This window comes from Selaginella moellendorffii, unplaced genomic scaffold (assembly GCF_000143415.4).
Source record: "Selaginella moellendorffii unplaced genomic scaffold, v1.0 SELMOscaffold_37, whole genome shotgun sequence".
Taxonomy (NCBI): domain Eukaryota; kingdom Viridiplantae; phylum Streptophyta; class Lycopodiopsida; order Selaginellales; family Selaginellaceae; genus Selaginella; species Selaginella moellendorffii.
Window position 1 is genome coordinate 1,363,847 of NW_003314298.1, and position 11,178 is coordinate 1,375,024.

At 40.0% G+C, this 11,178-nt stretch overlaps 2 protein-coding genes and 1 pseudogene across 2 annotated transcripts; 2 read left to right on the forward strand and 1 right to left on the reverse strand.

Annotated features, from left to right (window-relative positions):
• The first annotated feature begins 1,492 nt into the window (after positions 1 to 1,492).
• LOC112349237 lies at positions 1,493 to 2,055 on the forward strand. The gene is made up of 2 exons (XM_024683286.1): positions 1,493 to 1,863; positions 1,923 to 2,055. Exons 1-2 carry the CDS (start codon positions 1,541 to 1,543, stop codon positions 1,987 to 1,989), a joined length of 390 nt encoding a protein of 129 aa, XP_024539054.1. The 5' UTR covers positions 1,493 to 1,540; the 3' UTR covers positions 1,990 to 2,055.
• A 268-nt stretch (positions 2,056 to 2,323) lies between these two features.
• On the forward strand, positions 2,324 to 3,162 carry LOC9653561 (annotated as a pseudogene).
• Positions 3,163 to 10,010: 6,848 nt separating this feature from the next.
• LOC112349271 lies at positions 10,011 to 10,907 on the reverse strand. The gene has a single exon (XM_024683391.1). The coding sequence runs from the start codon at positions 10,905 to 10,907 to the stop codon at positions 10,011 to 10,013; it is 897 nt and encodes a 298-aa protein (XP_024539159.1).
• Positions 10,908 to 11,178: the final 271 nt, after the last annotated feature.

The following is an 11,178-nucleotide window of genomic DNA, read 5'->3' on the forward strand; positions in this document are numbered from 1 at the left end:
CCAATTGTAAAAGGGGCAATTATTTTATAAGAAATTTTTTAATGAATATTTTATTTCTATTTTCCCTCTATGGTTTTAACAATCCATAGTGATAGTATATGTAAATATCATGCCATAATTATATACAACTTTGTGAGTTTGTGAAAATATTTTGATATTTTAAATATTCTTTATGGAGATCTAAGATTTTGTTAAGCTATTAACATATCATACCACATAGTACCTCTATATCATTCCACTCACAAAACTTTTTCATCCCTCTTATTTTTCAAAATTGCTATTGTTTCTTGTCATACCCACTACAAACTCAATATAAGTTGTACTTTGAAATATTGCTCATGGCTTAGATTCTTAGTCTTGATCAGGAAATATAGAAAAAATAAAACTTCTATTCTCTATACAAGGAATTATAAGAAAAACCAGTTGATATGGATTGCATTATAAGTGATTTCCATGTATAATAATTCTATACATGTATAAAATGTCAAATTAGTATCTTATATTTAATAAACCTTATCTGGAGGGGCTAATGTTTTAAAGATAGCTTTTCTATCTATTGTGATAATATGCTGAAAAAAGAAAATTCTACTTCACTTTATTTTTGTTTTAAAATGAAAACTAGAATTGAGAAAATGAGCCAATATTAAAATAAAATTAAGTCCACATGAAATTTATGCTTTATTTATTTTAAATTAGAAAATAGCTAAATAACACTTGTTTAAAGAAGTTTTTTTCAGTGTTGAAATTAAAGTGACCTCGAGCTAGCTTCATAAAGATGATTTAGGTCTAGTCATAAATAATTGATTGACCTTTATTTGTCTTAGCCACTTTTACCAAGAATTCAAAGAACTCTTTGCTGATTTATATGATTATTAATAAAATGTTACTGGCAGATAATCATCTAGTTAAAGTCAAATAATTTATCAAAATAATGGCTCATATAATTTTTTAACTATTTAAACATAAAAATCTCATAAATTAAGAGTCATTGCATATAATAGCCCTTCAAATTATATTAAATTTAGATCATCTAAATTGTAACACAAAACCAGTAAAAATAGTATACACAAAAATATATCATTAAAAAATCATTAAAAAGTATATCTCTAATTATGCGAGCACAAATTATTCTCGTTTTTAACTGCTGTCTAGGTATATTCTAATCCGGCCGAATGAAATATTCGCAGTCCGTGGAGTATATAAATGCAAGACCTGCGGCGATAGGGCTTTTCTTTGGGGGCCTCTGGCGGTTGAGCTCGGGAGGATTGCTTGCCTGTGTGCCCGCTTCTTCCTTCTAACGATTTCTCTCGCTTGTGTCGTAGATGGAGCTGGATCTGGATGGCGCCCATGGTGAGTGATCGCATCTCTCCTTTGCTTGCTTGATTGTTTTGCTGTGGAGCTTGGTTTTTCTTGCTTGGGTGCTTTCTTTCTCCTCTTTGCCGCAAGAAGGCGAAGAGCTCGACTAGATTTCCCACGCGTCCATGGCCCGACCTGGGGACATCCTGGCTCGGGCGTTTTCCTTTGGAGGCGGCGCCTCCAAATGGGACTCGTGGGTAATTTGCAAGAGGAGGCTGCCGCGCTGGTGGAGGTACTCGGCGAGCGCCTCTACCAGGCTACCGTGGCGGCCTCCACAAATGTCCAAAAATCTAAAGAAGCCTGCTCTTTTGTTGTTCTTACAAGGTCTCTCTTCTCCAAGTCCAAGAAAATGGATCTCTACTCCACGATGAAGTGCTGGGGATTCAAGCCAAATGCCTTGAAGGCTTGTGCCGCTCTGGCAGCTCTCTCTCGAGGATGGATTGCTTGGATCGGGCCAACGGCAGTGTATTGGACCAAACCTCTTCGTCTCGTAGAAATGTCCCAAGTGTGAGAACTCCGAGGTTGTGTTTGATACTGGTCCATAGTGACGTGGAATTCTTTGACAGTGGTGATGGGGAGCGGCTCTCGAGGCTTTGTGAGAACTTTCACCGCCGCTTGCACGCGAGAAGATGAAACTGAAATCGAGGGGGTCTCAGCATGAAAACTTAATAATTTATTAAATAATTAGGTTTAATAATACTAATTGAAAACCTCGTATATTAAAGAATAATGTTTTTCTCAAACCCTAGCTATGCGCTGGTGCTGGATCTAGACGACACGCTGGAATGCAGAAAGAACTCAACTATGCCTAGTAGCGTTCCTCAGCAAGATGGCGCAGGTATACAAGCTCATAATCTTCAGTGTGTCAGACTCGTAGGACTGTCTCCCGGAGCTATCCTCGGAGAGCTTCTACGATGAGGTCCGTGAGCTGAGGGAGCGAGCCGAGAGCTTGCCCAACGACTACTTCTTCTGCCTCGTCGGGAACATGATCACCGAGGAAGCGCTGCCAACTTACTTGACGATGCTCAACACTCTCGATGGCACCCGCGACGAGATCAGTGCGAGCCCAAGTCCATGGGCACTGTAGTGGCGTGCCTGGACTGCCGAGGAGAATTGCCATGGTGATTTGCTCAACAAGTATCTCTACCTCACTGGACGAGTCGACTTGAAGCAAATCGAGAAGACGATCCAGTACTTATCGGTCCTGGAATGGTAAAGAGCCAGAGTTTCTTCTTTCTCGGGAACTCAAAAGTTCGGTTTCCATCCTTGCAGGATCCCCAGACCGAGAACAATCCATATCTCGGGTTCATCTACACCTTCTTCCAGGAGCGAGCCACCGCCATCTCTCACGGCAACACTGCTCGCCACACGACTGTTTGCGGCCTCATCGCATTCGATGAGAAGCGGCATGAGAATGCTTACACCAGGATCATGGAGAAGCTGTTTGAGATCGATTCGGAGGGCGCAATGCTGGGGCTGGAGGACATGATGAGGAAGAAGATCTCCATGCCGGCTCATCTCATGTACGACGGCCAGGACAAGAACCTGTTTGAGCACTTCTCTTTGGTGGCACAGAGGATGGGGGTATACATTGCCAAGGATTACGCAGGAATTCTGGAGCACTTGGTCAAGAGATGGAACGTCGAGTCCATCACTGGATTGTCTGCTCGCGCGCAAAAGGCCCAGAATTTCGTGTGTGGTCTCCCTCAGATCTTGAGACTGGAGGAGCGAGCGCAGAGCAGGGTGAAGAAGGGCCCCAACACTGGAACGTTTAGCTGGATTTTCAATAGGGAAGTCGTTCTCTAGGCGTAAAAGGTAAAAGGTGTACATTACGAGTTAATGTTCCAATAATTTGCTTTGTTTTATTTTGTTTAGACACCAAACAGTCCAACTAAAATAAAAGAGTTTATAAGAAACATGTGCATTGTTTTATACATTTTCTTCTTTTGATTGTTTAGGAATTAACTAGTGGATGAATATGGTTTATTATTCAGCGGTGTGAGGTCTAGTTATGCCATAAACTAATATTGGGATTTTGATATCTAATCAAATTGGTGAGTATCAAAATCCTAATATTAGTATATGGCATAACTAGACCTCAAGTAATGACCACTTGCTCCTGTATATAAATTACAATTTTTGTATTAACATTTCTGTATTCCAAATTTGTATTTCATGCACTCACCACAGTTAATATTCATTTAAATGTAATCAAATTGGCGAGTATCACAATCCCAATATTAGTATATGGCATAACTAGACCTCAAGTGATGACCACTTGCTCCTATATATAAATTAAGACTTTTGGATTAACATTTCTGTATTCCAATTTTGTATTTCATGCACTCACCACAGTTAATATTCATTTAAAGTTTCTGAATAAAATACATTCTAACTTATTCTACCATCTAATGGTTTGTGATATTTATATAATTTATAAAATTTGTGAGTAAGCTAGTCACTTTTCTTATTATGATTTCTCCAGCATTAGTCTTTCAGAATAGTGGAGGGGTGATGTCCTAATGTAATCTCTTGTACTGATATCATTTTTTATATGAACAAAGTGAGAAATAATCTATAATTGATAGGAAAGAAGAGGTTAAGCAAATGGAAGAATACCACAGATAAATGAGTTAAGTATACCTTGAAACTCTTTTACTTATTATTGAGATTCAATAGCAACATTTGGTGGTAACACCATCACTTAGCCAGGTCAATCATCAAGGAAACACATTGATAAGTGTGATGAGTGTGTTGAAAATTATGTCTTTTATTGAAACTTTTATTAAGCCTAAAAGAACTAACACCTTCTTTACAAATGTTCTTCATTGAGTTGGAAATGAAAATGTTAATTCCCTTTAGTTTAATAAGAGTTCTTAGTCAATGAAGCCTTTAGTTCAATAAGGGTTATTATGGATGCTTTACAAGACAAAATGCATATTTATGAATACTTAATACTTGTGTTATTGTAGTGCACTTTATTTCTCTTTATCCCTCAAGGTTCCAAGAATTCACGGTGACAATACTGAATCTATCAATCCATTTCCGCATTGAATTTACCAATCCTTCTATTGTGTAGATTAGCTATTCTTGTTTAGGAGGCTCAAGACAAACGATGTATGTATGGATGCCTAATACATACGATTTCAAATTTTAGAGGTAGTAATATACCTTGCTCAAGGGTATATTATATTTTAAGTAGCCATTAATCAATAGGAATTGAACCTGTGCCATTTTCTCTGATACCACATGTAGTGCACCTTATCTCTCTCCTCTTAAGCCAACTGGAAAAATGGCAATTACTTAATGAGAGAGTCCTTAGTAGCCATTTTATCCCCATTTATTCTCCAAAGTTCTAAGGATCCATGGTGATAATATATTCAAATTTCATCCCATGATCACATGTGCTATAGTCATTTACCCATGTATTTGATCTCTCTCCCTTTAACCCAATTGAAAAAGGAATAATTATTTTTTTAATAAAAAAGTCTTTAATAGATATCTTATCTCTATTTTTCCTCTAAGGTTTTAACAATCCATAGTGATAGTATATGTAAATATCATGCCATAATTATATCAACTTTGTGAGTTTGTGAAAATATTTTGATATTTTAAATATTCTTTATGGAGATCTAAGACTTTGTTAAGATATTAACATATCATACCACATAGTACCTCTATATCATTCCACTCACAAAAATTCTTCATCCCTCTTATTTTTCAAAATTGCTCTTGTTTTTTGTCATACCCACTACAAACTCAGTATAAGTTGTATTTTGAAATATTACTCATGACTTAGATCCTTAGTCTTGATCACCTCCTGGAAATATAGGAAAATACAAAATCTATTATCTATACAAGGAATTATAAAAAAAAATAGTTGATATGGATTGCATTATATGTAATTTCCATTTATAATAATTGAAAACATGCTATGAGGTCCAAATGTACAACTGCAATGCCATATACTAATATTAGTATAGTGGGATTTTGGTAGCTGTCGGATTAATTTCAATTCGACCCACTTGCTCTTGTATATAAATTAGGGTTTTTGAGCTAATTGATATGCATATTTTTTGTATTCCCTTTTTATATTCCTTGCACTCACATTGTTGGAGGTGAGAGGCACCTTTGATTGTCCCTGAGGAGTGCTTAGATTTAAGATATTAGTTTATATCTAGTTTTTGCATTGTCTAAATCTAATTTTTTCCATTTCCTTTCTTTAGTTTTTTCCTTTTGAGATTTTGGTTTAGATCGAGCTTTTTCATTGTCTAAATCTCCTTTTCCTTTTAGTTTTTTTTTCATTTCATTTCTTTTACTTTTTCCTTTTCATTCATCTTTATGGTAGAGCAGCAATCTCCTCTTCCTTTCACTCTAGAGTAGTAGTTGTTACAATTGTTCGATGCTATGTGATTGTAATTGAACAACTAAACTTAGTTAATGGTAGCATTCATGGCATATGGTACAACTCTTCCTACTCTTGGTGCCAATCCATGTGTTTGGCCGGAGTTATTTTGTGGGAATCTTAGGGATGATGTATATCATTGGTTCGATCACTTTATGGTGATTGCCACATATCATTCTTGGGATGATGCTCAATGTTTACATAAGTTTTTTATGTGTCTCCAAATGATGGCACTACAGTGGTATAATGGTTTGAGTGCAGCCACTCATGAGGATTGGAGTATTCTCTTGAACGTCTTCAAACCCATTTGAACATATTGATAATTATGATGATGCCTTCTAACAATTGCATCGTCTTCGTTAAGGACCATCTAAATCGTGATGCAATTTGGTGTTAGTTTTCAAACCCTCTTGCTTCATCTAGAGTCAAATATGTCTAAGCGGATCAAACTGAGAATGTCATGGCCAACACTTTGTCAATATCTTGTAGGATTTGTACAAGCACTTGCTCCAACCACCCTTAACAATGTCCTTCACTTAGCATCTCCACTTTCTATGAAAGATGGTTTTGTTCCAATAGAGGTTGATGCTGTTGCTACTCGCATTCAAGGATAAGGGTGAGGACGTGGTCGTGGCCGTAATATTCACTACTAGGCATATGATGAAGTTGGTCACACTTATCAGCGTTGTAGGCATTTTCCGGATTGTCAACCTCTATTTCCTGGGTGGAGACTTTGGTGTCAACAATGTCTTATTGGTGCTGTTATAGTGGAAGGTCTAGCCACTAAGATATGGGAAATGAGGAGTCGTGTGAGTAATGGAGAGACTTTACACAAATAAGTCAGTAACCCTTCCATCTTTCTTTCGCGAGTATCATTAAGAAGTTCACTCGACACAAGTTCATGTAGTGTTTACTTTCCAAGCTTGTTTTTGTAACAAGAGGTCTTCTATTATTCTCTCTGTGTTAGTTGATACAGGTTTGAGTTTATCTTCTATTGCTCAATCTATTGCTACGCTTAATTTGTTACCACATGTTGCCATCTACATTTATGTCGTGCGGTAGAGCCAATTTTCATTCTTTATGACAATAATAGTACACATGCATGTGCACGGGATGAAATGAACCTAGTTGTGCATGTAGGCAATCTCAAGCTTGGGTTGCAGTCATTGTAGGTGGTGCTAAGTCAAGCTGAAGCGGTTGAAGTGTGTGTTTGGATCCAAGGACACGACTTATCTTGGGTACCATATTTCTTGTGAGGGTTTGCAAGTTGATTCTGACAAACTTGTGGCTGTTTTAAAGTTCCATACTCCAAAGTGTATGAATAATATGCAACACTTCTTGGGCAAGGTGCAATATCTCAGTCGTTTTGTAGATTATCTTTCTGATTGCATTACATTGTTGTGAACATTGCTAAAGTCATCAACATCATTTTTCATTTGGCCTCCAGATTGTAAACGGGCGTTCATGGATGTCAAAGAGCTATTGATAACTCCTCTAGTTTTGGCATATCTTGACTACACTCAACCTTTCATTTTGCATGTGGAGGTGTGTTGATGCAAGAGAGCCCGGGTATGCCTGGTCAGCACCATCCCATTGTGTATATAAGCCATACATTACAACTAGCAGAGGTGAACTACTCCATGATAGAGAAGAAGTGTTTAGTAGCAGTTTGGTGTTTCGAGAAACTTCATGCATATCTATATGGTTCTCGGACGTTACTAAAAGGTGATTATGTTGCTGTTACTTCATTATTGAAATAAAAGAACTTAGTTGGTTGTACTTCTTGGTGGGCTTTGAAGCTTCAGATATATAATTTTGATTTTGTTCATTGCCCATGGAGTTTTATGGATGATGCTAATGTCTTTTCTCAAGCTCCTCTTCCTTCTTCATTCTCTTCTCATGTTTTTACGAGCCTGTTGTTCCAGCATCTAGATTTTCTAGACAAGAATTCTATGTTGTCAGCAGTTGTTGTACTTGACGTTTAATGTCCACAAAGTGCAGAGCAAGATCTACATTCTCTTAGCAAGGTTCCCAAGGCTAAAAAAATTGAGCCATGGATTTGAAGGCTTTAAGATGGGTTTAAGAATCCTACATCACTTGCTAATGACATGCCATTCCGGCATTTACATTCTCAATATCGCCTTAAAGACAGCCTTTTTTATTTTGTGGAGATGGATCCTGATGATCATTTACAGCTGGTAGTGCCTTCAATCTTTATTCCACAATTTCTTCATGATTATCATGATTCTCCTGTTCTAAGTGGGTATATGGGACATCATTATATGACTGAAAAGTTGCACAGGTGTTTCTATTGGCCAGAGATGTGACATAATATTATACAGAGCAGATTTTTTCAGATAATTGTAGCGCATGTGGTTTTTACCCTTTATCCTATGGTGATTTACCATAGGATACCAACCTAAACCCTCTTTATGCCATGTGACAGATGCCACGTGTCCAAAGGAACGTGGTGTGGAACCCGAGGTTCAGGGCCTTGGGCCACTGAACAAAGGAACGATGCCAAACTCCCAACCATGGAGCCAAGGAGTGACGGAACCAAACCACGGAGCAACTCCCGAGCATACAGCTTAAGGAGCAAAGGGACAGGAGCCCGGAGCGACTTGGAACAGTCCTGGAGCAACGAGCATCCTAATGCCAGGACTAACACGCAAAACGGAGCAAAACGGAGTTTGGCGCTATTTTGGCATACCGGTGGCCTAACGTGAGGACATGGGTACTCCACCAGCTAGCATGGAATGGAACTTGGGTTTAGACCCAAGCCGGACGTAGAACAAGGACAGGCACGCAAGTGGGAGCTAGACTATGCCTCAGGTTGGTCGGCCATGCCCGACCATAGTTGCAGCTAGACATGCAAACGTTCAAACGCGTCCACGTTTAAATGCTGTTTAAAACGTTTTTTTCAGGACAATCAAACGTTTACATGTTAAAGCCTAAAATGATTAAGACAACACTAATATTTACTAAATACATTTTAATCTGATATTAAGTTTATAAAACCCAACCGATAAAACAAATGAAAGAAGAAGCCGTTTTAGTCGTCTTCCAATTCTGAATCATCTTCCATTCCTTCATCGATGCTAAACTCGTCAGTAGCCTGATTTGGTTCCTCAAAAGCTTCTTGCAAATCCAAAATCCTCTTCCAATGAGGCTCCAACTCCAGCTTGTCTATATCAATCTCCAGCATCCTCAAACCTTCACTCTCCAGCTTCTGAACAACCCACAAGTTTGTATGAATGTAAACCAGCTTCTCAGCACTTTTGGGAAGCAAGCGGGACCTGCGCTTTGTTTGTATCAAGCTCCATGAGCTCCAATTCCTCTCGCATGGAGAAGTGCAAACAACTTGGCTTAAAATCCGGAGAGCCATGCGACGTAGATCAGGCATCTCTAAACCAAAAGAACTCCACCAGGTTACTGGAAACTTTCTGGTCTCCCAATCCTTGGCAACAGGTAACCTCATTTGCCGTCCAAGCTGTTGCCGAAACCTCTCAAACTATGCCTGCAATCTCAGCTGCAAGTCCAGATCACCTCTGCCATAAACATGCATGTACTCCAACCAGTTCCCACGTGCCTCATTGTCCAGCTTGTCGTTCTCTGGGTTATACCCCAGAAACAGAGGATGAAGAGCAAAAGCAGCTCCATGAATGACATTGTGCATTTGATACCACCTTGCCTCCTTCAGACCGTGTGATTCAAGTAGGAAATCCTTGATTTGTCCCACTTCCTCATGTGCATAAATTCCGTTTCGAGCTCCCTTGTCCATCTTCTCAATCAGCCAATCAACAGTTTCAAAGATGAGGCCTAAAGTCGCCCCCTCCCGATCAGCGAGTTGAAGAACTCGAAGTAAAGGTTCGAGCAAAATTAACAAATTCTCACACCGCTCCCAGAACGAGTCATTGAGAACACGAGATCGCAGCTCCAGGCCCTCCAGCTTCTTAGACCAGTCAAGTCGCTCCCATTCTTGGCTCACCACCATTCTTTAAAGCCCGGAGAGATTCGTGGTCTCCAGAAGCTGAGACATCACGAGAAAAATATAAGCAAACCTCGTGGTCACAGGCTTTATCAGGTCCTGTTTGTAGAAAGTTCTATAAAGAGCTAGAACCCGTGGCTTTGAGGTGATGAAGGTAACTATCTTCGCACAGCCATCGACGAAAGGCTGCACCCAAGACAGAGCTCCAATATCTTCGAACAGCAAGTCCATAACATGGCAAACGCAGCGAACGTGTACAATCTATGGAAACTCCTGCTGCAAAAGCTCCCCCATGACCACGCAGTTGCTTGCATTGTCTGTCACCACCTGCACAACGTTTTCTGCACCAACCTCGGCAATCACTTGTTTCAGCTGCTCAAACAACCATGCTCCGGTTTTCTTCGCATTCTTGCTGTCCACAGCCTTCAGGAAAATTGAGCCTCTCACAGAACTGACCATGAAGTTGAGAAGAGACCTCTTCTTGATATCAGACCAGCCATCCGTGACAATGGTACAACCATATGTCCTCCAACTTAGCCGCACATCTTCAAGCCGCTTCTGAACGTTGTTGTATATTCGTTGTAGCTCAGTTGTCCGCAACTTCTCATATCCCATGAGGTTGTCAATCGCTGGATGCCCCACTTTTGCGGCAACTTTCAGCATTCTCTTCAAGTTGTCTCTTCGGATTGTGTTGAAGGAGATGTTCTTGGCAAAGAAGAACTCTGCAACAGCATCATCCAGTGCCTCAGCCGAAGCAGTATAAAAAAATGTCACCAAATTTCCATCCGAGGATCTACGTTTCGCTGCTCTGCTTGTCCCAGCACTGGACCAATTCTCCGTGCTTGCCACCATAGATTCTGCTGGCCCCCCTGAACCCTGTGCGGCTTGCTGCAGTAGATGCCCATCATCAGCATCTGCTGGGTCTGCTAGCTCGAAATCGGAAAAACTGTTGCGAGCTTTTTTAAGAACTTCATAAGGGATCTCCCTCATTGCCTTGCACGTTTTCACACCTCTTGCCCGAACTCCAGCGAGATGTGCTCGCACTCGCTCCGCTCCCCTAGTGTGAATCTCATGACAATACTTACATGTCCAGTGCCACTCAGCTCGTATCACATGCTTCCAGCTCCAGCATTCGCAGCGTCCTCCAATTCCTGACATGACCCTGAAGTAACCCTAAAGAAACCCTAAAGAAACTCTTGTCTCTTTTTGCAAATAGTGCAAATGCGTTGGGAGTTTAAAACGGCGTTTTTTAACGCGTTTAAAACGTTACGTTTTTTTAGTTTCATACGTTTTCCGGCAACTATGTGCCCGACCTACCCACTATCCCTACTATACATTTGGAACCCCCCACAGCCCCCCCCCCCCCCCCCCTTGAAGAAACACATCTTTGGGCTTTCACCCCAAAATTCCCTTAATAACTAAAATTACT